The sequence below is a fragment of the Furipterus horrens genome, unplaced genomic scaffold (genome assembly GCF_987537825.1).
Source record: "Furipterus horrens unplaced genomic scaffold, mFurHor1.1.pri manual_scaffold_10, whole genome shotgun sequence".
In the NCBI taxonomy this organism is placed as follows: domain Eukaryota; kingdom Metazoa; phylum Chordata; class Mammalia; order Chiroptera; family Furipteridae; genus Furipterus; species Furipterus horrens.
This window is the reverse complement of record NW_028327180.1, coordinates 73,476,085-73,502,497: the sequence shown is the minus strand read 5'-3', so window position 1 is coordinate 73,502,497 and position 26,413 is coordinate 73,476,085. Positions and strand designations below refer to the sequence as shown.

At 45.5% G+C, this 26,413-nt stretch overlaps 3 protein-coding genes across 4 annotated transcripts; 2 read left to right on the top strand and 1 right to left on the bottom strand.

Moving 5' to 3' along the window:
• The first annotated feature begins 2,580 nt into the window (after positions 1 to 2,580).
• TMCO6 (transmembrane and coiled-coil domains 6) lies at positions 2,581 to 8,626 on the top strand. Of its 2 annotated transcripts, XM_090288169.1 has the most exons (12): positions 2,581 to 2,774; positions 2,897 to 3,009; positions 5,188 to 5,303; positions 5,410 to 5,593; positions 5,841 to 5,945; positions 6,119 to 6,204; positions 6,433 to 6,549; positions 6,770 to 6,881; positions 6,996 to 7,182; positions 7,323 to 7,417; positions 7,774 to 7,941; positions 8,198 to 8,626. In XM_090288169.1, the coding sequence occupies exons 1-12, from the start codon at positions 2,690 to 2,692 to the stop codon at positions 8,309 to 8,311; spliced, it is 1,482 nt and encodes a 493-aa protein (XP_090144295.1). In that variant the 5' UTR covers positions 2,581 to 2,689; the 3' UTR covers positions 8,312 to 8,626. The 2 variants fall into 2 exon arrangements, with proteins under 2 accessions (XP_090144295.1, XP_090144296.1); XM_090288170.1 differs by lacking the exons at positions 2,581 to 2,774; positions 2,897 to 3,009; positions 5,410 to 5,593 and having other exon boundaries at positions 5,266 to 5,303.
• A 128-nt stretch (positions 8,627 to 8,754) lies between these two features.
• NDUFA2 (NADH:ubiquinone oxidoreductase subunit A2) lies at positions 8,755 to 11,092 on the bottom strand. Its single transcript, XM_090288167.1, has 3 exons — positions 10,911 to 11,092; positions 10,682 to 10,788; positions 8,755 to 8,891 (listed from the first exon to the last, which is right to left on the bottom strand). The coding sequence occupies exons 1-3, from the start codon at positions 11,009 to 11,011 to the stop codon at positions 8,800 to 8,802; spliced, it is 300 nt and encodes a 99-aa protein (XP_090144293.1). The 5' UTR covers positions 11,012 to 11,092; the 3' UTR covers positions 8,755 to 8,799.
• Positions 11,093 to 11,178: 86 nt separating this feature from the next.
• IK (IK cytokine) lies at positions 11,179 to 24,806 on the top strand. The gene is made up of 20 exons (XM_090288166.1): positions 11,179 to 11,334; positions 11,895 to 11,961; positions 13,424 to 13,516; positions 13,965 to 14,024; positions 15,396 to 15,563; positions 15,733 to 15,847; positions 16,265 to 16,335; positions 16,450 to 16,496; positions 17,580 to 17,743; positions 20,551 to 20,659; positions 21,220 to 21,259; positions 21,422 to 21,635; positions 21,882 to 21,900; positions 22,375 to 22,453; positions 22,730 to 22,810; positions 23,071 to 23,128; positions 23,920 to 24,008; positions 24,211 to 24,319; positions 24,491 to 24,525; positions 24,609 to 24,806. Exons 1-20 carry the CDS (start codon positions 11,319 to 11,321, stop codon positions 24,634 to 24,636), a joined length of 1,662 nt encoding a protein of 553 aa, XP_090144292.1. The 5' UTR covers positions 11,179 to 11,318; the 3' UTR covers positions 24,637 to 24,806.
• Positions 24,807 to 26,413: the final 1,607 nt, after the last annotated feature.

Below are 26,413 nucleotides of genomic sequence, written 5' to 3'. Positions count from 1 at the left end.
TCTGATCAGGGAACATACAAGAATCAACCAATGAAAGCATAGTGGAACCACAAATTGATGTCTCTCTCTTTCTGTCTTTCTCTCTCTCTCTGCCCTTCTTTCTCCCTCTCTCTCTCCCTCTCCCTATTTCTCAAAATCAATAAATTTTAAAAAAGTAAAATAAAGTAAAAAAGCTTTAAGCCATGGAAATTTTGTCATTAACACTTTCACAACAGTCCTCACAGGCCTGCACCTCTGGATTTCTGGGGAAAGAGCTGCATGAAAAACATTTGAATTTTTTTATTTTCCAATATCTGTCCCCAATCCAAACAAGGAAGCCTCTCTCCTCCCTGTGTGTCCTGTTGGAAATGCCCTGATACCTTCAGCCATGCCCCAAGGCCCAGCCTGGTCATTGGGACATCTCTAAGGACCAAGATGTTAATATAGCCTAGTGTTAAATACACTGACCCTGCAGTCAGAGAGCCAGGCATATGGAAAGCCAGATCTACCACTGAGGTTGTCAGACTTGGGAAAGTTTGTGGGCCTCATATTTCTGAGCTTCTGCTTTTGAAATGGACATAATAACAATACCTGTCTATAAGTAAAGTGTGTGGCACAGAGTCACATCTATTTACAGTAGCCCTGATTGTTATCTTCTTTGTCAGAGCCTCGGCATTCAGAAGACTAGGACCACCATAGCCTGGCTCCTAAGCAAATCCCATCACCTTAATGGAGACATTCTGGATGAGGGGTCCGAGATAAGAGGGGCAATCTTTTTCTGCAAAGATTCCCAACTCATACTTTAATTCAAGAATATCTATCATTTGTCTACCAAGTACTAGGATTGGGGCAAAACTCTGGGATAGTGACATGACCATTACTTAGTCTTTCAAGTACTCTAGTAGATGGGGGAGATGAAAACAGACACAGAACTGCAGACCATCATGAAGAAGACTCTTAAAGAAGACTTGTGGTAGGAGAAAGGAACACCTAGGCCCGTAGTAGAGAAGACATGGGGCTGTTTCTTATAGGGTTAACAGCGTTGCCAGGTAGGTAAGAGTAAAAAGGCAGTTTTGGCATCTGTAACTGAGCAGACACTTTGGGCAGAACATAGCTTTTGCCTGGAGATGTATCATAACTTCCCCACCATGAGAAAGATGTGGTTATAGAAGTCAGCCTGTTCATGAGGAAAGGGACAAGACTTGGGCCCTATCCCCAGCTAGATCATGGTCCAGAGCAGGTGCTCAATAGATGGCTGTCCAGGGGCTGGCTGGATGCTGGGCCTGGAGAGAAGGTGTGGAAGACAAGATAATGGTAGTCTACAGCTACTTTACTAGATGTTTTGTGGGTGAGACCAAAGACTTTATCAATTGACTTCAAAAGGTGGAATTAAATTCAAGGAAGGAAGTTGGTTTGAAGAACAATGCCCTTTCCTGGATTCTTTTCTTATTTGTGTATTTGCTTAAGTAAGAGCTTTCTAAAAATCAGAGGCCTCCAGTGGAACTTCTGAAGTGCTACTAGGACACTACTGTCTTGGAGTTGTAAAGGCGATTTGGGAGGAGACAACATCAATTACACTATAACTTAATGACAGCTGTGAAAAGGGTTGTGAAAGAATATATGCTGTTATAAACTTTTATAACAAGGGCAACTGGTCCAGTAGAACTGAGTAGGAGACATAGGAGTTGAGATCTTGAGAATGATGTTAAGGGAAGGGTGCTGGTTGGGGTGGATTTGAGGTTGGGGGTCAGGGACAGGGTTCTAGGTAGAGGAACAGCCTGTGCAAAATCCTGGAGGAGGAAAAGAGCAAGGCTTGTTTAGGTAACAAAGAGAAGATCCAGGAGAGATGATAAGGTGAGGTACCTTTCAGCGGAAACTGGAGATATATGCAGGGATTAGACCACGTTGGCCACAATTTGGATTTTGAGGGTAAGGAACACCTTTTTCTTTTTAAACTCATCGGTGTTTCCCCAGTACCCAATAAATTAGTGGCGCTCAAAATTTGGTAATTTACTTTATTCTAAAAATAATACAGCTCATTTTTATGCAGTGAAATAATTATATTTGTCTAATTTTCCTCGCCCATGAAATGGGAATAATTGCTATTGCGAACATTGGGGTGAGGTGAGGGGGGATACTAATAAATGGTATCCCATATCTTCCTAGAACTAGGGCTAGTTTTGAATGTTCCTCTAGGATGTTTTAGGAGTGGGGAGGTTGTTTGCTGAGTGGAAGGTGACGCTACTGGCCTGAGGTAGCCCGGGTAGGGATTGAGTTACTTTCTTTCCTTTTTTTGTTTTATCTTTTTTTCCCCCCCTTTAGTTATCTCTTTCTTTCTTGAGTACAGTTCTACGCACTTTCTTTCCTGGTATTGGGAAGAAGACAAACCAAGGAGGTAGGCCCTTCGCTTGGCTCTCAGCCTAGCTCCCACGCTTCTGCCTTCGCCCAGCTCCGCTCCACCCTCCCTTCGCCCCTCCCCTCCCTTCGCCCCTCCCCCATTCGCCCCCCCCTTTGCCCCTCCCCTCCCTTCGCCCCGCCTCAGCCCCTGGCCTCGCCCCCTCGCTTCGGCCCGCCTTCATTTGGCACAGAGCCACGCCTGCTTCACGGCCTCTTCCGCCTGGCGCTGCGGCTGCGCGGTCACTGCCATCTCCCATACCCCGTGTCTGTGGTCCCCTCCTTGTGCTCAGGGAGAATTTCCTGCAGCCCCACCATGTGGAACCGACGGCAGGGCCGTCTCAGACCCGTGGGATGCGGGGTGGAGGAGCTACGGCGCCGCCGGCGGGAGCGGGAGGCAGGTGCAGACGGGCGAGGGAACACGGAAGATGGGGGTGTGGCCGTGGAGGGTCCCTGGGTGGGAGACGGGGTTCTGGGTCTTGGGTGCCTCTCCTTTGCTCTCAGCCGGCTCGTTTGTCCCCAGTACTGCGGAAGGCGAGAAGGGAGCAGCAGCTGGTCAGCAAGAGGCTGCTGAGAGACGACACCCCAGAGGATGCCGAAGGGGGATGTGTGGCCTTGATCCTCGGGGAAGCTGAGGTGAGGGGGCAGGTGCGCGGTGAGGTCCGTACTGGCTGGCGCCCAGTTCCTTCCTAGAGTACTCGAGGTCCGTCCCCAAACCTGAACGTGGTCCCTTAAAAACTTAAAATGGGCCAAGCCAGAAACTGGGGTATCCTTTACCCCATCCCGACCCTCATTCCCATATCAATACTTCAAGTCCTAGCCCACCCGCTAGGTGTGTGTGTGTGTGTGGTTGTTGTTGTTTTTAACCCTTTACAGAACTGTGGAGATGCCCTGGCCAGCGTGGCTCACTTGGTTGGAGCGTAGTCCCCGTAACCGAAAGCTCGTGGCTTCGATCCCCCTGGTCGGGGAGCGTAACTGAGGCAACCAATCTGTCTCATGATGTTTCTCTCTCCCTTACTCACTCTAAAAGCAATGAAATGAATTTCCTCAGTGAGGATTAAAAACAAACAAGCAAACAAAACTCTGGGTCTTTCTGTGCCTCTCCATCGCAGCTCCCACCACCCTCCAATGGATACTTACAGCAGTCTCCTAACGGGTCATTTGCATCTCTACGTGCGGCCCTCAAGTTCATTCTCCATACATCAGTTAGATTCGTCCTTTATATAGACATAGAAACTCGTGAGGGCGGCGGGGGGTGGGGTGGGGCGGTACACAGAGACCAAACTTCTTACTGTGACCTATAAAGTCCAGCATGATCTAATCTTGGCCTACCTCCAATATTATCAGATTACTAATTTCAACCAAACTGCCCCCTTTTCAGTTCTTGGAACAATATACCAGGCTCTTTCCTGTCAAGGCTTTTATCTTTACTGCATCTCAAGTGGGTCCCTTTTGGTATTTTGTCTTGACAGCATGTTTGCAGAATATTAATCATCCCACCTAATTTATTTGCTTATTATTTCTCTAAAATTTTTTAAAAGAGTTTATTTATTTTTATTTTTAGAGGGAGTAGATGGGAAGGAGAAAGAGGGAGAGAAACATTGATGTGCGAGAGATACATCAGATACATTGATGGGTTACCTCTCACAAGTTCCCAACTAGGGACCTCGCCTCCAACCCAGGCATGTGCCCTGACCGGGAATCGAACCGGCAACCTTTTGGTTCACAGGCTGGCATCCAATCCTCTGAGCCACACCAGCCAGGGCTCTAACTAAACTTTAAGTCCATGGGAACCTAGACCCTATCTTCATCATTACTGAAAACTTGGATGCCTGTACAGTATTTATTGAATAAATGAATGAAAGAGTTGGTTTTAGTTCATTTATTCATTCAGCATGTATTGGGCATCCTCTGTGTTTGTATTGTCTGTGTTTACATATATAATTTACAAAGCACTTATGCCTGGGTTATACCCTTTATTCATTGTGTATTTACTTTATGCCAAGAGACTGCTGGGTACAGAGGTACAGAAAAGAAGAAGAGTCCCTTTCTTTTAAGTTTTCACAGCCCATGAAGTAGACAGATGTGCTACCACTTGACATGAAGGAAACATGAGGCACAATAGGAACCCCTAAGTGCCATGGAAAGCCAGAAAGAGCTAACTTCCCAGAGGCAGAGATAGGAGCAGAAATCTGAAGGGAGTGGAGGACCTGGGGAGGATATGCCAGGCAGAAGAAATAGACTGTGCAAAATCTTGGCACCATTAAAAAGTCATGTTATGCTAGGTGATGCTAGAGTACAGGTTGCATGGGGAGAATGATTTGGAGGGGTAGGTTATTCCAGGTTTAAATATTATCCTTGAAATAACCCTGTAAGAAGGTGGGATAGATGTTATCCACCCCCCCCCTTTTTTTTAGGTGAACAACTGAGGTTTAGACCCCTTGAAGAGTAAGTGGCAGGGCTGGTACTAAGCCCAGTCCCAATCCCCTCTACTGCAGTGTTGGCACTTATTGCCATATTAGTGTGAATGACAAGTTCTAGGGATGGTGCAATATTGGAGGCCTCCCAGGTGAAGTGGGCAGATCAGGGCTCAAGATTTGCTTTTTGAAAGAACCTATATAAAAGACTCATGGACATGGACAACGGGGAGGGATATGATTGCGGGAGAGGGGGTGAGTTGGGTGGGGGAGAGGAATTAGGGGAAAAGGGGACAACTGTAATTGAAAAACCAAAATAAAATTAAAAAAAAAAAAAAAAAAAAAAGATTTGCTTTTTGGCAACTGTGTTGCCATCTCTCCCTGCCCTGGCCTCCAGATCCAGCAGTTCCTGTGGTTAGCACAGCGGGGAACAGAGGACAAGGAGAGAGAGGGCGCTTTGGTCAGCCTTCGTCGAGGCTTGCAGCACCCAGAGACACAGCAGACCTTCATCAGGTCAGTGTGGGTGGTGTGAGTGGGTGGCTGGGGTCCTAGGGGATGGATAGGAGTATAGAGGGGAGGGGCCACAGGCTGAACAGGCCTCTGGTACTCACTCATGTAGGCTGGAGGGCAGCATGCGGACCCTGGTCGGGCTCCTGACCAGCAACCAGGCCCTGCTGCAACTTGAGGCGGCTCGGTGCCTTCATGAGCTCTCTCATTCTGAGCAGTCTGCGGTGGCTGAGGCCTGCCTGCCAGCCACTTCGTACCTTCTCACCTACCTCTCCGGTCACAGCTCAGATTTTATAGTAAGCCCTGTCCCTTCCTACTTTGTTTTTGGCTTGTTTAGAAAGTGCCTTTGGGTCCAGCTGGCAAGTAGGGAGAAGAAAACCTGTTTCCCCTGTTGCCCACAGCCATACATACACCCATCCATTCCATCATCTTCCACCCTCTGGTGCCCAGAGTCTCAAGGACAAGGCTGCTCCATCCTCTCTGCCCACCCCAACCCTGGCCTGACATGGGCCAAGCCCAGTGCTTTTGTTGTCCTGCTCCCAGGAGCTCTGTCTGTATACATTGGGTAACCTGATGGTGGAGAGTGAAGCTGTGAGAAGGCAGCTCCTGCCACAGGGCATTGTTCCAGCCTTGGCTGCCTGCATCCAGGTGAGTGTCCATCTTCTCTGTCTTCTTCCCTGGGTGACCGTCTCCTCACTCCTTTCCACATGCCCGTACTGCTTTGGTTAGGCAGCTCCAGCCCTGTGCTAAGGGGTTGAAAATTTCAGGAAATCGTCTGGCCTAGATTCCAAGAGTCAGATCCCTACTGTGTCTACTTCTAGTCCCCCCATCTGACTGTGCTGGAAGCCCTTGGATATGCCTTGTCCCAGCTCCTGCAGGCTAAGGAAGCTCCAGAGAAGATCATCCCGTAAGTAAAATTGTGTCTCCAAATGTGCAGATAGGGGATGACCCATCTGGCAGTGTAGCCTCTTCATACCTGATCAAGTCTGGTTCCAAAGCTGTTGCACATTTAACTCCATGTGTCTGGCTGGGAAGGATTTTGGGTTTTGACACTTTACCACTTGCTATTAGGCTTTGGGAAGAGCAATAGGCATCTTGCCTTCTGTGGTTCTTACAGCTTTGCTTGTGTTGGCAGCTCTGTTCTGGACTCCACTCTCCCCCAGCACATGCTTCAACTATTGCAACCTGGCCCAAAGCTGAACCCTGGAGTTGCTGTGGAGTTTGCCTGGTGCCTTCACTACATCATCTGCAGGTAACAGGCCAGTTGAGAAAGTGCCACAGACCTCTCCTGTGGTTCCCTTCATGACACTTAGGCTTTTGAACTCTGGGTTCTGGAATTGTGTTTTCTTCCTTCCATGGTCTATTTCTCAGAATCCAGGAAACCCACGAAACCCATAGACCTATGTTGTTTGCCTGCTTGAAGTGGAATTGGCTGAGTAGTAACTATTCAATACTTGTTTCCTGTTGCCCAGCCAGGTCAACAATGCCTTGCTCATCACCCATGGGGCTCTGTCCATTCTGGGGCTGCTGCTATTGGACTTGGCTGGCGCTGTCCAGAGATCCGAGAATGCAGGACTGGAGCTGGTAGGTGAAGAGGACAGGTCAAGATCTGTTCACCCTTTCTTCCTACTCTGTGCCTTATCCAGTATGTAGGTAGCCCCTTCCTCCTTACACCTGATCCCCAACTTGTCTTTGCAGCTGGTGTGCCCTGTGCTTCGGTGTCTAAGCAACTTGCTCACAGAGCCAGCGGCCGATGCTGCGGGAGAGCAAATGCAGCTCAGAGATGAGCGTGTTGTGGCATCCTTATTTGTCCTTCTGCAGTTTTTTCTCCAGAAACAGCCCAGCCTGCTGCCCGAGGGCCTCTGGCTTCTTAACAACCTCACTGGTATGAGCCATAATCTGCCTAGGCCCGGACCTATAGATACTGGGAAAACTTCCTTGTGGCTTGGACTGAGGTGGGTTGGATTGAGGGGCTGTTTTCAGGCTGCAGTTAGAGGGACTTCACACTGACGTTTTCCCTTCCAGCAAACAGTCCTAGCTTCTGTACCTCTTTGCTGTCCCTGGATCTGACTGAGTCTCTCTTGCAGTTGTTGCCAGTATCTAATGTGGTGAGCGTATTGGTAGGTATTGGAAACATCTGAGTCCAAGTGTAAGCAGTAGGAGCTCAGAAGTGCCCTTAGCTGAGAGCTGGCAGGTGGTATGGTATGGATGGTCTCAGGGGCAGACCCTTCTAGGTGTGAGTCCCTAAACTGGTTTACTGGATACTAACCTTGGGCAAATTAACTAATCACCTTAAGCTTCAGTTTCCTGATTTATAATTAGGAATAATAATCCTGAGGGCAGTGTGGGGATTATGGAACATGCTAATAAAATTGCTGGGCACAGTGCCTGGGGCATGTGGTCAGTACTCTATAGTTTTTGCTATCAATGGCTTTCATCCTTTGTGGAGACTGTGTGTACACATATCTTTCTACAGGTGCTCACAGTTCTGTGCAACATTGCAGAGAAGGGTCCTGCTTATTGCTGGTATCTGTGGCCAGGACCCCTGCTCTCCTCCTTGCTGGACATGTTGGCCTTCTCTGACACTGAAGTAGTAGGCCAGAGTTTGGAGCTGCTGCAACTGCTGTTCCTCTATCGGCCAGAGGTTGGTTTCTGGTCCTGGTTCTCAGTCCCCTTTGTTCTGAAGCCTCTAGTCTCACCATGGCCCCTTTTATCCCAGTTCTAACTATATAGCCACTTCTCTGGATCTGGATAGCCTATATGGGCTCCAGGTCAGAAACAACACCCTCTTATTGGGAACGCACCCTCTCCCAAGAAGTGGACTAACCCACAAAGTTCTGGGAGTTGAGTGTTAGGACACAGGAACCTAGGTGTTGAATCCTTTTCTTCCCTGCCATTAGGCTGCCCAGGCTTTCCTGCAGCAATCAGGGCTACAGGCCCTTAAAAGGCATGAGGAAGAGGCACAGCTCCAGGATCGAGTGCATGCGCTCCAGCAGACAGTTCTTCATGGGTGACCTGGCTTCTCAATGTCACTTACTCCACTCCTCCCCCTCACCCCAGCTTCCATGTCCATAGAGTCCCTTTTGGGGGTTTAGGACCATAAGAATGCCTCATGTTCTCTGATCCCACACCTAAGCCTAAACCAGGACCTTTGGACTCCAGCTCCCTCTTTCACTCAGCACTGTCCAGGCAGGACCAGAGGAAAGTGGCTGTGGTCTACTTACTCTGGGGCCCTGGAATCTCTCTCTCCCCCTCTTTTTTTGTCTTGTTTTGCTTTAGCAGCTGGTGGCTTTTGATGGGACAGAATAAAGTTTTATTTTTATATTAAACTGCTTTGCTTCAGTGGTTGCACAATAGGGGTGGAAGGTGGAATGAGGTAAAGAACATTGTGAGACAGCACCTTACAGCACAAGCTTTATACAGAACAGGAGAATACATTTTTCCACATTGTACTCAGTCCAGCAGACTATGGGGCTGTTGCTCTTAATGCTCAGTGAAGGCTTCAGGCTTTGCCACTTAGCACATTCTCTACGGCTCTGGTTACCTGATCAGCACCCAAGTTGTTCAAAGACACATTCTTCTCTTGCCCAAATGCTGGAGAGAAAGGGAGGTGACTTAAGTATCCACTCTGCACTGTGGGGGCTAGCAAAGTATAACAACAGGTTTGTCATCAACTTACAGTGTTACAATGTTGTTATGATAGGAAGGATAGTAGAGAGATGGAGTTGGTATGACTAGAATTTATCCAGTTGGTCTCAAACACATCTATTAAGCCCAGGTCCAACTAGAATTTTGGCTGATTCTAGGTGGCCACGATGGTAAGGAAGGTGTCTCAGGGAAGTGCAAAGGGGCACAGTAGTCATTTATTAACCACGTGAGCAGTGCATTCATTGCACAGACCTAGCCTTGGCTAGATGCCCATTCTGTGGCTCCCGTAGTCATCTAATATAATCCGTCGGCAGCCGTCCGTCTCGAGAGACGATGGTGTAGCTTCTTAAGAGTCTATCTGCACCGCCGAGAATGGCTGTGCAGTCCGACTCGGAGTGACACGGTATCTGTCTCCTCCCGTGTTGAATCGACATCTTGTGATGACGCTGGAGTGTCCTCTCCAGTGAAGCTGAAGCTACAGAGCCTGGGCGGGGTGATATGGAGGGTCTGCTGTTGCCCATGCAGCAGACCCCCCCTCTCTTTGCAGCTGAAGGGTCCAAGGGAAAGACGGAGTCAATACAGCTTGGCTTCAGGTGCGCCGCAGGAGTTGCCGGTGTTGACTACAACGTCAAACCGCCTTAGGGACTCCCGCTCCGGATTTTCTGTCGGGGTTTACTCCCTTAGCCTTTCCCCTGAAGAGGTATGCCGCAAGGCAGCGGAGGTTTTTTGGAGTCAGAGTTTTCCTTCTCTGCATCTAATATAATATACTGTAGCTATTTGAGTCCATCTCTAGTCTACTGGTTTTTGGAAGGAGAAACTTTTTCCTCCTTCAGTTTTTAGTGCATGGCATTACTACAGATGTCCACTGTTAGAATCAATCTGCCTTAGGTGTGACTCCCCACTTTCTCCAGACATTTCTAGGGCAAGGTGTTAAGAACCATTATTAAAATACCACTATTCAGTATGTGTAAATATTGCATGCCTTCTATGTGTCAGGCAACCTGATAGTAATTTTCAGGTTGTGGTAAATTGAAATAGGTAATTTGATACAAAGGGGCTGGGGCAATGTTACATAACTGATCAGGGAATGCCTTTTTGAGGTGAATCATAAGCTCAGAACTGAAAATAACCTGAATAATAAGAAGCCAGCCATAGCTGTCTGGCAGAAGTGCATTCTAGGAAGGGCTCAATACAGTTATGGGCTACATAACTGTAGGTATGTTCCATAAAAATTTTGATTCTACTTTATAATCGCTAGTGAAAAAAAAAAAGGATTAAACCCCTCATATAATGAAGATTAAGTGAGACTTAAGATAGGAAAGCACCGAGCACAGTATTAAGTGTTTAACACAGAATCATTATTTTAGGTTTTCATTATTGAGACTCTAACACTACCTGAACTGGCACTGCCCACACATAATTTGGAAGGATCTACATTGACAAGAACTGACCAGCACCTCTCCTATCTGAAAACTCTTCTGAATTACAAAAATGACAGCTTCTGGTCCCTGTGCAGGACTGGGCCCGCCTCCACACGTCTATTTATTTACCCAAGACACAAACATCCTATAACCCTACGAACGTAAATTTCCTTATTGGATACAAGGTCAAAAGCAAGGCCAAAGTCTTAGGTCCAGACTCCTCTTCAAGTTTTCACTCGACCTTGGACGGCTGTTTGTCTTTTCGAACCTTTGTTTCCCCACCGGGGTCCCAGACCCCCGGGGTCCCGCACTCACCGTAGCGGGCCCAGAGCTTGGGCTGCACATCAGAGCACTCGCGAATTAGGATGGGCAGGTCGGGATTCGCCTTCTTCAGCTCCACATAGCGTTTCTCGATGAAGTCCCTGCGGTGCCCGAGAAAGCGCCGCGCATACAGTGTAGGAGCGGGCCTCCCCAAACACCCGGGAGGTCGAGGTCGTGACCCCGGCGCCCCGAAGCCCGCCCGCCTCACCACGCTGTGCCTCACCTGACACCCTGGCTGCCAGGAGAGCGCTGGCATAAGTGGATGCGAATCTCTCGTAGACCTAGCTTGGCCCCGATACCACGACTCGCCGCGGCCGCCGCCATCTCCGCTAGTTCCCCGGTGCCCTGGCCTTCGGACTAATTTTCCAAGCGGACCAATCGCGGACCCTGCAGCCCCAGCGATTGGTTGGCTGACGTATGGGGCGGGGTTTAATTTAGCCGCTGATATAAATACACTGTAGGGCACCAGTCGCACCTTCTCCAGTTTCTCTGCGGGTGGGCGGGTGCGGAGAGATTGCGACCGCAAGGCACTGTGGGTTGGATCCGGAGGTGCATTGTGGGGAAGAGGCTGTCGCTGCTTTGTTGTAGTTGGAGGTTCCTTGCTTGCTGGCGTTGAAACACCGCGGACGAAATGCCGGAGCGAGATAGTAAGTCTCGGGTCGTCTGCCCTTTCTTCTCTGCGGGACTCGGGACACTTGGCGTGCTATTTTGACCTTAGACATGGTGTGTGGGGGGGCCGGAGTGAAGTTTGGAGCCTTGGCACGGCCGTCGGGCCCCAGGTGAGGCCAGGCAGCCCCAGACTCTGTCTCTAAGTCTGGTCTTTGTTCCAAATGTCGACAGATGGGATTTATCTGTGAACTTTACAACCCGCCCCCCCCCCCGAAAAACCCTGTATCACTTAATCTTGGGTTGCGCCCATTTATCTCTCACTTAGTATCTTAGATGTCATTTCAGGAAATCTTTGCTCATCCTCCAGCTGGTTTAGGGACCACCCCTCCTCTGGGGTCCCACAGCTCTTTGTGTTTTCCCGCTTCAGTACTTACTGCATTATATTGTTACTGTCGCTGTTCTTGCCTTTCTTCCTCACTAGATTGTGAGCAATTTGACAGGAAAGCACATCTCTATTGTCCACTGTTATATTCCCAACTTTTGCACAGGACCTGACACAAAAGAGGTTGATTAAATTAATGCCGATTCTTTTTCTTAGGCGAGCCGTTCTCCAACCCTTTGGCCCCAGATGGCCACGATGTGGATGATCCTCACTCCTTTCACCAGTGAGTGTTTTGATTTCTGACCATGGAAATGAGCTGGGCAGTGAGTAGGGTGGTGGTAGTGGTGGTGATGGTAAAAGAATTCTGAATGTGTTGTCAGCAAGGATGGTCAAATAATTGTACCACTTGCCACTTTAACTGGGTCAGGTCAACTGCATAAGAGTATTAGAAGGGAAATTCTGGCAGGGAGGATCCTAGTTTTTGTTTTGTTTTTTTAAGATTTTATTTATTTATTTTTAGAGAGCAGGGAAGAGACTGAGAAAAGGAGAGAAACATCAATGTGTGGTTGCATCTTGCGTGCCCCCAGTAGGGGACCTGGACCGTAACCGAGGCATGTGCCCTGACTGGGAATGGAACCAGGACTCTTTGGTTCTCAGGCCAGCACTCAATCCACTGAGCCACACCAGCCAGGGCTAGGGTGCTAGTTTTTAAAGTTGGTATTTAATTACACATTACATAGGAATTCTTCTTATAGAAAAATAAAACATCGGAAATAAGGGGAAAATTCTCTTTGATAAAATTCCCAGTTCCACTCCCTTTCTTAGAGGTAACCATCGTTATCTTTTTTATATGTACCTTTTCTTCCTACTCTTTTAAAAAATGCACTTATATACATATATGTATATCTAAGGAAAATATATCATTTATGAGTTAAAATATTTAAATTAAATGGTGTTACATAGTATATATATTATTTATACTTGCTTTTTTCCATTGTTAAAACTGGGCTCAGCAGGCCAAAGAAGAGGCCTAGTTGGAAGAGGGCTCAAAGGTACCTGACTAAAATTTGGTCAAGGAATGACTCCTTGCCACTGTACCAATTAAAATTATCTTTTGTACCATCAGTGCTATCTTCCCCACACTTGGGAAATCCTGTTACAGTTTATTTCGTTAGTTTCCAGTTAAAGGACATTATGGTAGTTTGCAAGTTTTTATTTTCAAAGCTCTGAGAACTGGCCATTTATATAGACAAATGGAGTTATTGGGTCATAGGTACATACTTAAATTTTAATAGATACTGCCAAATTGCCCTCTAAATAGGCTCTACTGACTTACATTTCATCAGCCATATTTGAGAGTATCCACTTCCCAAGTTCTCACTTATAGTTGATTTATCAAACTTTTTAATAATTAATACTTTGAGGCAGTAGAAATAGCATTTAAAAATTTTTTATTTAATTTTTAATTTGTTGATTTGAGAGAGAGAGAGAGAGAAACAGCGATTTGTTGTTTCACTTATTTATGTGTTCGTTGGTTGCTTCTTGTATGTGCCCTGACCAGAGATTGAGCCTGCAGCCTTGGCATGTTGGGATGATGCTCTAACCAACTGAGCTTACCCAGCCAGGGCTGCATGTTTTTATTTTAAGTTATATTCCCCTGATTTCCAGTAAAATTAACCATGTTTTTTACATATTTCTTTTCTAATTTTTATTGGGTACCAATTTTAAAAATCTTTGCCTTCTAGATCAAAACTCACCAATGAAGACTTCAGGAAACTTCTTATGACCCCAAGGGCTGCACCTACCTCTGCACCGCCCTCCAAATCACGTCACCATGAGTAAGTTCTGGGGTGAACCAACCTGTCTCCCATCTATTTCCTACAGAAAATCTATTTATCTAGATGCCTTAGGAACTGGAAGGCTAGTTCTTTTGTAAAGCCTGCAGTTCTGATTCTTTCTCTATGGACATTGAAGCTCCACATCCAGTGGAGACTGGAATGCTCTGGGATTTCACTTTTTCTCAGCGTATGTTCCATGAACTGCTTGTACTAGAAGTGCTGCTGGTGCTTAAATGGGCAGATTCCTTGGGCCCATTCTAGCCCCACAGACTCAGATACTGGGCAGATACTTGGGGGAACACCTACAAATATTAACATGGATCTCTGACTGATTGAAACTGTTGCTCTTGTCAGTGTTCTAGACCTTTCTTCAGTCCTCAAGGCTATTTTGGGGGGTTTCTGGAGCTGTGGCAGTATTTTGCTATAAGTGAATTTCCTTCCCTTCTAGAATGCCAAGGGAGTACAATGAGGATGAAGACCCAGCTGCACGAAGGAGAAAAAAGAAAAGGTGAAGGATTGAGGGAGGAGGGTTGGTTTTAGGTTGGATAGTCCTTGAGGGAAAGGAGTAGGGACTAGTTAAAAGACTAGAGACTGAGGTTTTCCTTTATTGTCATAAGGCTCCCTGCTTTCATACTGGAGAGGAATGATGTGGGAAGTGGCAGTTTTGGGGTGTTTTAATCTCCTCTTTACCAATTTTAGCAGAATAACCTTAGCATTTTGCTTAACCTTTCTAATCCTTAATATTCTCATGGATAGAATAGAAATAGTGGTAAATTTTATTAGGTTGTGATAAGATCAATTGTGATAGTACATGTAAACACTTAGTACCAGTGCCTGGCATGTAGTAACCATCCAATAAATCTTGGCTGCCATCATCATTGTCATCATCATCGTCGTCGTCATCGTCGTCGTCAGCAGCCGTCCGTCTCGAGAGACGATGGTGTAGCTTCTTAAGAGTCTATCTGCACCGCCGAGAATGGCTGTGCAGTCCGACTCGGGAGTGACATCGTATCTGTCTCCTCCCGTGTTGAATCGACATCTTGCGATGACGCTGAAGCTACAGAGCCTGGGCAGGGTGATATGGAGGGTCTGCTGTTGCCCATGCAGCAGACCCCCCCTCTCTTCGCAGCTGAAGGGTCCAAGGGAAAGACGGAGTCAATACAGCTTGGCTTCAGGTGCGCCGCAGGAGTTGCCGGTGTTGACTACAACGTCAAACCGCCTTAGGGACTCCGGCTCCGGATTTTCTGTCGGGGTTTACTCCCTTAGCCTTTCCCCTGAAGAGGTATGCCGCAAGGCAGCGGAGGTTTTTTTGGAGTCAGAGTTTTCCTTCTCTGATGTACCCTGACTGGAAGATCGAACCAGCGACACTTAGCTCGCAGGCCGACGCTCAATCCACTGAGCTAAACCAGCCAGGACCTGTCATCATCATCATCATCATCATTATTTATATGATTCTAGACTTTCTGGACCTGTAATTAGCTTTCCACTCTTCTGGGAGAGAACTGGCAAGGAGTTATTTATTTTCTGTTGGAATTTGAAAGGTGATAATAATTCAGATGACTTCACAGATGCTGTATAGAAAAGTCTTATACCTATACCTATAGAGTATCAATGATGTAGACTTGGGTGGCATTAAAGAATTCTGAAGTGACAGATGGAGAGGTCTGAGGTAGCAGATAGAACAATGTATCTGAGCTGGAAGATGCTGTAGTTGTGATTTTGAGGACTACCAAGAGGTGACCAGCAGTTTTTTTGGGACATGTATGAGTTTTCACCATAGAGAGTTGGATGAAGGTATAGGGAAACAGGCAGGAACAGTTCTATTGATGTTGGGATAGCAGCTGGTGAGGCTTACACATTTGTCTTTCGCTGGTCATAGTTATTATGCCAAGCTTCGCCAACAAGAAATTGAGAGAGAGAGAGAACTAGCAGAGAAGTACCGGGACCGAGCCAAGGAACGGCGAGATGGTGTGAATAAGGATTATGAGGAAACTGAGCTGATCAGCACCACAGCTAACTACAGGGCTGTGGGCCCCACTGCTGAGGCGTGAGTACCAAGGGAGTCTGAGCATGGTTTCCTCAGCTTCCCAGAGTCAAACAATTGCAATAGGAATTCTTCCTCACACTTCCCTGCTCTTGGACCCACATAGAGCTATTTCAAGAGGCATTTGCCACCCACAAAGGACTACTCTAATGTGGCCTCTTTTGTTATACAGGGACAAATCAGCTGCAGAGAAGAGAAGACAGTTGATCCAGGAGTCCAAATTCTTGGGTGGTGACATGGAGCACACCCATTTGGTGAAAGGCTTGGATTTTGCTCTGCTTCAAAAGGTGAGCCTTGGGGAGTGAGTGGAGAGTGATACTAGAATGCTCAATTCTCTTGTATGGACCTTTCAAAGTGAGAAGGGAGACTGCTGTTAATTCAGACCATCCAGAAGGGCTAACAGTGGCCCTTCTGTAGGACTGATTGCTACTTCTTCAAGTACTCAGCTTCAATTTTATTTTCTCTTCACCCCTCACCTCCCACTTCCTACATCCTTGCATACCTCTTCTATTTTACTTATAGCAGTTATCACACTTTGTTGATTGTTTAATATGTCTGTCTCTCCTGCTATAAGCTCAGTTAGAGCAAAGATTATATTGTCTTGTTTAGTATTGAGTTCTTAGTTCCTGGCACTGTGTAGTATAGTATCAGTAAATATGTGTAAAAATGGTTACATGTCTAAATGCTACTTGCTTTCCTGTTAGGTACGAGCTGAGATTGCCAGCAAAGAGAAAGAAGAGGAAGAACTAATGGAAAAGCCCCAGAAGGAAACAAAGTATGTAAACATCAGGGAGGACTTGAGAGTTTAGAAAGGTGAGAACTTAAATAGGAACGCATATAGCAAAATAAATAAATAAATAAATAAATTTTTTTTTTTTTGTCTTTTCAGGAAAGATGAGGATCCTGAAAACAAAATTGAATTTAAAACACGTTTGGGTGAGTACAGAGTTTCCACACTAGTGGCTTTGCATTCTTGGTGAATTGTAGACTAATAAACTGAGCAGGATAAGCGTCCCCTTTCCTTCAGCCTATTTTTCCTCTCTCTCTCTCTCTCTCTCTCTGCCCCTAAATCAGCTAGTTTCTATAAAATACTTTAATAGAATTCAGACATGGACTTAGTTATTTTGTATGTCATTAATGTTTCCTTAGTTAGGTTGGAAGTTCTTTCAGGGTAGGGCTTATACTTTAAGGGAGGTAGTATTGTTGGTGATTAAAAATCCAGAACTTGCAGTCTGTGAGAACTGGGTTAGAATCCTGATGATGAAACCACACTACACATCTGGTTTAGGCATGTGACTTTATTTCTCAGTGCCTATTTGTCCATCAGCAAAAGTAGAGTTAATGTTTACCTCATGAGATTATTTGGATAAAGAGAATATAGGCAATATGCCTACTAATGATGAACTGGTTTTTCATCCATCATTAATATTACCTTAAACCTCATCCTTGCCCTCATTGTTGTGACTGAGTGGATTGGGCATCATCCCACAAACCAAAAGGTTGCCAGTTCGATTCCCAGTCAGGGCACATACCTGGGTTGCAGGAGCATGCAAGACGACTAATTGATGTTTCTCTCATACATCAATGTTTCTTTCTCTCTCTTTCTCCCTCCTTTCCCCTGTCTCTAAAAATAGATACATAAAATCTTTAAAAAATAAAACAACCCTCATCCTTATTCCTCACAGGGCTTTATACAATGGTAAGCACATAGCGTCCTTGAGAAGGCAATGGAGAAGAGTGAATAGGAGCTCAGGCTTTGGAGTTAGACTGCCTGTGTCTCATTCTTTGTATTGTCACTTGGTAGCTATATGACTTTAGTTAAATCATTTAACTCTCAGCTTTAATGTTCTTATCAGTTAAAAGGAGATAATGCAAGGCTGTTTTAAAGATTGAATGAAGCAAAGTAAAGCATGCAGTGCACTTGGCATGTTGGCTAGCACAGAGTAAGCACTCAGTAAATGGCAGCTGTTACTGTAAAAGGGTCTCATTGACTTCTTGCTGCTCTTCCTCTTTTCACAGGCCGCAATGTTTACCGCATGCTCTTCAAAAGCAAGGCATATGAGCGGAATGAGCTGTTCCTGCCCGGCCGCATGGCCTATGTGGTAGACCTGGATGATGAATATGCTGACACAGACATCCCCACCACTCTTATCCGCAGCAAAGCGGATTGCCCCACCATGGAGGTGAGAAACCCAAATCCTGAAAGCCTTTCACATGAGTCTCAAACCTGGAAATCAGCCTCAATTCTGTCCTGGCCTCATTGACCATATTTAACCCATCACCAAGTTCAGTCCACCTTTCAGCTCCTAAATCTCAACTGAATCCATTCACTTTTCTCTGTCTCCACCAATAACATTCTAGTCTAAGCCATCATCTTTTGCTAGAACTATGAAAAGGGGTTCCTAATTGGTTTTCCCACATCCACTCCGGTTCCCTTCTAATATTTTTTTTTATTTTTAACTATTACAGAGATATGATTCACATACCATACAATTTGCCCCCCCTTTTAAAATTGTATTGATTTTAGAGAGAGGAAGAGAGGAGAGAAAGAGAAAAACATTGATTTGTTGTTCCACTTACATATGCATTCATTGGTTGATATTTTTTTTAAGGTTTTAATTTTATTTTATTTTTGTTCTATTACAGTTGCCCCATTTTTCCCCCCATTTCTCCCCCCCACCCAGCCCACCCCCTCTCCCACAATCATTCCGCACCCTGTTGTCCATGTCCATGGGTTATTTATTCTAGATCCTTTACTAGACCCTTCCCCTATTTATCCCTTCTTCCCCCGACCCCCATAACTGTTTTTCTATTCCTTGTTCAATTTTGTTCATTTGTTTGTATTGTTCATTAGTCTCCTGTATTAGGTGATATCGTATGGTATTTTTCTTTCATTGCCTGGCTTATTTCACTAAGCATAATTCTCTCCAGTTCCGTCCATGCTGTCGCAAATGGCAGGAGTTCCTTCTTTCTTTCTGCTGCATAGTATTCCATTGTGTGAATGTACCACAGTTTTATGATCCACTCATCTACAGATGGGCACTTAGGTTGTTTCCAGCACTTGGCTATTGTAAACAGCGCTGCTATGAACATAAGGGTGCGTAGATTCGTTTGAATTGGGGTGTCAGGATTCTTCGGGTATAGTCCTAGCAGTGGAATTGCTGGTTCAAAAGACAGTTCCATTTTTAGTTTTTTTAGGAACTTCCATACTGTTTTCCATAGTGGCTGCACCAGTCTGCATTCCTACCAACAGTGCAGTAGGGTTCCCGTTTCTCCACATCCTCACCAGCACTTGTTGTTTGTTGATTTGTTGATGATGGCCATTCTGACTGGTGTGAGGTGGTATCTCATTGTGGTTTTTATTTGCATCTCTGATGACTAGTGATGTTGACCATTCTTTCATATGCCTGTGGACTCTCTGTGTATCCTCCAGTTCTTTTTTTTTTTTTTTTAAGTATATTTTATTGATTATATTGTTACAATAGTTCCAATTTTTTTTTTCCCCTTTGCTCCCCTCCGCCCAGCAACCCCCTTCCCCAACAATCCCCTCTCCAAGTCCATGCCCATGGGTCGTACATACAAGCTCTCCCACCTCACCCTTTCATATATTCTTCTTCTTCTTTTTTAAAATTAATTAATTAATTAGTTAATATTTTAACAATAAAAAATAACAATTCCTCCCTCTCAGACTTAAGACCCTTTACAATCTTATAAAGGACAATGGATGAAGGTCTCGAGCTCCTCTAGCTGCTTCAAGCTGGACATGGTCGTCGTCCTACCTACCCGTGGGTCAAGAAATCCCTAATAAGAGTGGGGATGTGGAGGGGAGGGTGGCCTTCCCACAGGGGGAAGGATCGTGCAGACTCCAGGTTGGTTGGCTGTCTCTGGACAACGGCATGCTTGGTTTGACAGGCTGGCATCCTTGTTGTATTCTGGGGGCAACAGGGTTAAAGGACATCATTTAATCCGTAACCACTAGATGACAAAAGACAGGTATTAATTTTTCAATGTCCCACATTAGGGAAAAGAAGGGCTTCTTTGGAGGAAGGTGTGCCAGGTACATCTCACCTGTCCAAAACCCTTTTGCCCATTATACTTATTTTGGACTGAGGGAAATATTTTAGGTTTCCCCCATCTCAGGCCTCTGGGCTTTTTCTGTCCAAGCCATTAGGATAGAAAAGAGAAACCAGTTTTAAAGTGAAGCCCACAGACCACCCCGTTCTTCACCAACCCAGCCACTTAGTTCAGCCAAACCATTGAGTCTCAGGAGGCAGCAATGCAGACAGGATTAAGTGAGGCCTATGCATACAGATAATCACTCAGGTAATGAGATTGTAGGCTTTATCCTCCAGTTCTTGTATGTGCCCTGACTGGGGATTGTACTAGCAACCTTGGAGTAGTGGGATGTTACTCAAACCAACTGAGATACCCTGCCAGGGCCACAGTTTTCCCCTTTTAAAATGTATAATTCAGTGGCTTTTAATATATTCATAGAATTGCATAACCATTATCACAAGCAATTTAAAAATATTTTCATCATCCCCAGAAGAAACCCCGTAGTTTTTAGCCATCACCCCCACCCCAATCTCTGATTCTGTTTTTTTGCATGGCCAGAGCAATCATTTCAAAACACGAATTTTTGTCTCACCACAGTTTGGAAGTTTTCTTTGGTTTCTCACTATTAGAATAAAGAGCAAAATCTTTATTGTGGCCTGTGAGCCTCTGCGTCTTCTGGCCTTTTCAGCCTTTTTCACCATGCTTCCCTGTTTGTTCTTCAGTTATCCTGGCTTTCTCGAATATGCTAGAATCACTTTTGGCCTAGGCCTTTGCATGCTCTTTCATCTCTCTGGAATGTCCTTCCACAACACTTCCTTTCCCAGTCTTCACCTAACTAATTCTAACTCATCCTTCAATTTGTTAAGTGAATGAATGAATAAATGAAGAAATTCCTGCTCAGTGGGATAACATTCTTGCTTCTTGGGATTTTCAGGCCCAGACCACACTGACTACAAATGACATTGTTATTAGCAAGCTCACCCAGATCCTTTCCTACCTGAGGCAGGGTACCCGCAACAAGAAGCTCAAGAAGAAGGATAAAGGTAACCTGGAGGGTTAGGGAGGGAAACCTTACCCGTGGCGGGGCATTTGAGGTTGGAACCAAAGTCTCCTGGAGCCTTCTGTCTCCAGGACATTGGCAGGCTCCTGGGGAACAGAGGAAAATGAGAGCAGTGGAACATTGGCGAGGAGATGGTTACATCCAGTTTCTGTCTGTTTGACCCACCCAGGAGGCAATGGTTAACTTTGAGGCATGAGAAGGAGAGAATGGGTAGCTTTTTGTCCCACCTTCTAAACAGGTGTTTAAAAGGGCATTGAAAATTAAGAGAGCCCTGACTGGTGTGCCTCAGTGGGTTGGGCACCGTCACACACACTGAAAAATTGTTGGTTCAGTTCCCGGTGAGGGCACATGCCTGGGTTGTAGGCCAGGTACCCAGTTGGAGGCATGTGAGAGGCAACCAATTGATGTTTCTCTCACACATTGATGTTTCTCTCCCTCTCTTTTTAAATTTAAGACATTTTTAAAAAGGAAAAAATATTAGAGCACATGATGCAGCTGAGTGGGAATTAATGAGTTTTCCTCATTGTTCTCTTCACATTTTAGGGAAGCTGGAAGAGAAGAAACCCCCTGAGGCTGACATGAAGTATGTGTCCTAACCCTTGTCACCTGATCTGAGGGAGGAAGGGGGCTCTGTGTTTCTTGTCTTCAGCATTTTGGGGAGGACTGGATGTGAGAATCTAGGGAAATGGCTAGGGTTAGTGAAAGTGTATGTGTGATTTTGGCAGCTAGTGATCTCTTTTCCTAGTATATTTGAAGACATTGGGGATTATGTGCCCTCCACAACCAAGACACCTCGAGACAAGGAGCGGGAGAGATATCGGGAACGGGAGCGTGATCGGGAGAGAGACAGAGATCGTGACAGAGAGCGGGAACGAGAACGAGATCGGGAGCGGGACCGAGAGAGAGAGGAAGAGAAGAAGAGACACAGCTACTTTGAGAAGCCAAAAGTAGATGATGAGGTAAGATGTGGCCCCTGGTACCAGCTGGTGGAGCTGCCTACCTCTACCTGCCCAGCCCGGTACAGGACCCCTCTGTTATATAGGCACCTCATGGCTCCATACAAGCAACTGGGTCAACTAATCCAGGATAGGAACTGTTCTGTAAAGGGGGACAGTGGGGCAGGGAATTGATTCAGACTTGGGGGTTGAGGGGTAATTGGAAATCCCTCATGGTGACACTGACTTCAGATTCTGTTTTCTTTCCAGCCCATGGACGTTGACAAAGGTGAGTTGTAGCCAAGGTGTCTTGCATTAGCTCTGGCAGTCCTGCTTTCCCCTGGGCTAAGAGTCTGACCTAGAGCTCAAGAGTCCAGAGCCTGCAAGGGTGGGATTGGGGGACTTGCTGGTTCTGGGTTCTCATAAGATCCATGTCTTGCTATACAGAATAGACAGAAGATAAGTCTGGAGTTCTCTCCTTTTTCCTGGGCAATGACAGGGCTTATGTGATCTTTAAACATAATTTCTCCAGCTGTGGGGTCTTGAGGTTGTGAGGCAGGTTGAGTGGGCAATATTTTAAACACACTACCTCATCTCAACCAGAGTAGTTCAGTATTAATTGGGATTTGATTAAAATTTTGTTAGCTAAAAGGCTTCTATTGCTTAAAAAGTGTTTTTATGAAAGCTGCAGTTGCAAGTGTGTTGTAGGGAAGAGGTGGTAAATTCTTCGTTTCAATGTGCTAATAGAGTTCTCTTTCCCCAGGACCTGGATCTGCCAAAGAGTTGATCAAATCGATCAATGAAAAGTTTGCTGGTTCTGCTGGTTGGGAAAGCACTGAATCATATCCTTTATTTCAATAAGTTCCTGGGTTCTAGAGAATTGTCTTTTTTTATTCCAAATCCACCTGCCTCCCTACTTTCCCACAACCCCACTTCTTCCCTTTTGTGTTGAATTTTGACTGGGATGAAGTCATTGTGACTTTCCCCTTTGTGAGAGAACCCATTCAAGGTTACAGTTCTCTCCTTCAGAGTTTTCATGTTGGGTCTTTTAGTGCTTGGCCCTACCTGCTTGAAGCTTTTCTGCTACAGGCAGAATTATTTTCTTTAACATAACATATGCTGAAGAAGCCAGAGGACAAGAAGCAGCTGGGAGATTTCTTTGGCATGTCCAACAGTTATGCAGAATGCTACCCAGCCACGTACGTGAGACAGTTAAGGGAGGCTGGCGTGACTGGAGAACAAGTTTGGGCAGGGGTAGGTGGGTGGGATAAGGTGGAACTTTGATTTGCTGGGATCCATGGGTACTTTTTACTTGAATGAACTTATTCTATTAGGCTCTGAGAGGGAGGTCTAAGGGGAAGGTCATTCCTAGGCATATAGTTTCTTACTAGGGTAGGTTTCTAGATGAAACACAGGAGCCTGGGTCTACACCATCTGTTCAACTGTTGCTTCTCTTTAGGATGGATGATATGGCTGTAGACAGTGACGAGGAGGTTGATTATAGCAAAATGGACCAGGTACGGAGTTGGAAGGATGGGGGTGGGGGTGCTCTTGGGCAGTTACTCTTTAGTACATATTACTTTCCCCACTCCCAAAAGATCTGTGTCTCATTTACTGCTCCTCACCTTCCCTCAGCTGCAGTAGTGGGATCATCAGCATTGTGGGGTCATGGGCCACTTGACTGTTTCACAGTGTTTGTACGAAAATCAAATGAGATATAGCCAAAAATATATTTCTTTTTTTATTTCCTACAAAGTGCCAAGCTTTGATTTTTATCCTAGGCAGTAAGCAAGCGTTTAGTGCATAAAAGTAGAAAGGGCAGAAGGAATTGCACTCTTTTGAAAACAGTGAAGTTTATTCTAGCCCACCAGTATTGGAATTTTCCTCCAAGTCTTAAAACTCAGCAAACCCACCATTAATGGTAAAGAAATTTTATCTACTTTTTCCTTGTTCTCCCTGTACTGCAATGGTTAAGAGCATGGTTTAATTCCATCTTGGAGCCTTGTTTAACCCTGGCTCTGCCATTTATTAGTTTTATGACATTCCAACTTATTTTACTGCTGTGCCTCAGTTTCATAATCAGGAAAATGGAGAGAAATATATTTTCTCTTAATAGAGTTTTTGAGAGAATTAAGTAAGATAGGTATTTAGTGTTTAGAATAATGCCTGGCACATAATAAGTACATAGTAAGCGTTTTACTATTTATTATGGTATGATTTATAAATTACGAAATCTGGGATTGTGGAAGAGCCTGGCTTTAATCAAGGGCTAAAATTCCATTTCCACTGGTATCTCTTCCTGCAACAGGGTAACAAGAAGGGCCCCTTGGGCCGCTGGGACTTTGATACCCAGGAAGAATACAGCGAGTATATGAACAACAAAGAAGCTTTGCCCAAGTGAGTTGTTATTAACTACGGCCAGGGTGGGAGGAGAGGGATGGGGATGGGTGGACTAGCCCCACGCCAAGGCAGAGGGCGTAGTGTGGTTGAGACCTTTCCCAATGGCTTCTCTGCCCAAAGGGCCTTCTGGGAACACCTTGCTATTGCTATACAATTGATGCTTTCTTCTCCTGATTGTTTTTTTTTTTTTCCCCTTCAGGGCTGCATTCCAGTATGGCATCAAAATGTCTGAAGGGCGGAAGACCAGGCGCTTCAAGGAAACCAATGACAAGGCAGAGCTTGATCGCCAGTGGAAAAAGATAAGTGCTGTAAGTGGGACTGCCTCTCTGGTGGGGTGGGGTTCAACTGGGAAGAGACACTGGTCTACTAATCCAGGGATAAAAAAAGGGCTGGGGAGCCATGGAAGTAGAAGAGAGATCAGACTTGGGCCTCAGGTGAGCTTAGACTGGTATTTAACTATCCACTATAACTTCTTTCAGATCATTGAGAAGAGGAAGAAGATGGAAGCTGATGGGTAAGCACTATTATTCATCCTCTATGGGACTGGGGAATTGCTTCATTTATTGATCTTATGCTGACTCATTTCTCCTATTACAGGGTTGAAGTGAAAAGACCAAAATATTAATCTCCAGTTCTGACTCCAGGAATTCTTTACAAGGATATGCTCCACACTGCTTGCTTTCTACAAGTCCCCCCAAAAATTTGCAAGGGTTTCCTTTTTTTTTTTTTTTTCATGAATGTATATAAAAATATTATTGTATAATCATTTGGTTCCATTAAAATTGGTTAACCTGCTGTCTCGTCTGTATTGCGCATCCCCCATTCCAGGGACCCCTAGGCATCAAGAGGGCTATTAATTCTATTTATTGTATAAAATTACACACAGAAAGTCAACTAAATCCTTTCCTGAGCTATGGTTCTAGGTTTCTAGACAGTAAGGATGTTTACTAGCCAGGGCGTCCAGTGGAGAATGGAACAACCTTCACTGATGGGCAAGAGAGGGATAGAGGAATGTAAGGATGGTTGGTCTCCAATGTCAGACTCATTCAGGCCCATTCAGGGGCCTACCCTTGGGGCAGAGATTCCCTGGGAATTAGGATCAGCCCTGTGGGATGCCAGTCTGATCCCAAAGTTGTGCATGACTAGGTGCTAGGTGAAGGCACTTGATGAGAATCACTTGTGGGAACAAAAACCTTTTATGGGAGCTTCAGTAATTCTAAGCGTGCATCACTTTTTTCCCTGGCTGAAGGGATAACCTTGGGGAAGTGCCTTGAATCCCTGTGCTAGGCCCAAAGATTTTGGTGTGTCCTTCAACACCCTTCAAAGTTTACTAAGGCCCAGGGTGGGCTTTTTGGTCTCCAAATTACTCCATGCCTGCTTTTTTCCTCCTCTCTGCTCAATGCCAGCGCTTTTGTCTCATACCCATAAATAAAAGTCACCACTTTCTGCCTGCATCCCTAGCTACTATTGTGTTCTGGGTCTAAAACCTATGTGCTTACCAGATCCAAAGAAAACTAGAGGGTCACTTTAACCATTGCCTTTGGTCACTTTAGTCTTGATAGGGCAAGGGCATTTAGAAGGCTGAAACTGAGCTTTGCAATCAATAGCACCTAGAATTTCAGACGGTAAATGACACCCAGGTTCCATGGTTGTAGGCAGCGGTCCCAATTAGGAAAAAGGTCATAGAAACCTGGCTCAAATGAAGATACGTAGAAGGTCCTAAGATTAAGACCTGGAGGTTGACTGTCAGTTTAAAATCAGTTTCTGCCAGTACCACCAATTCTTTTGGAAGTGACTAAGACCCTCTGGTTGACAACATGACAAGGACTCTCAAAATACAGCAACTTTTCTTGTCACACAGAAGGCATATAACCCCTCTGGGGTCCTAACTTCACTTTGTTAAGGTGATTGGCAATCAGCATATAAGATGTCTTAGAAGACTTAATACCACAGTTATGTTAGAAGGTTCTCTTAAGCAACAGGAGCTCCTGTTCATCTGTCCCACCATGCAGTGTTCTATCTGTGCAACCTTTGTTAACTAGAATGTCCAAAACAACTTCTGTGCCCATTTTCCTCTTCTGCAACTCCTTGCTGGCTCTGAGCACTGCTGGCCTGGCCCACTGAGGGTCAGCAGCCTAACTGTAGGAATGGGCAGGATGCTGTTTCTTCAGCCATGAAGATGTTGCACATGGAAGGCAGCAACTCATGCATGTGCATGTGTGGGCTGCCTACCCTTCCACAACCCATCATGTGAAATTCTTGTGTGGGCTTTTGCTACCTGACCAACCTGATGGTTGTCATATTCTTGGGTTCATCTAACCATGAACAACTGGAGTCTCTCCCTCTGATCCCAAGGGTATTAAATCCTCCTTACTAGTTGCAGGTTGTAGACTAAAAATGGG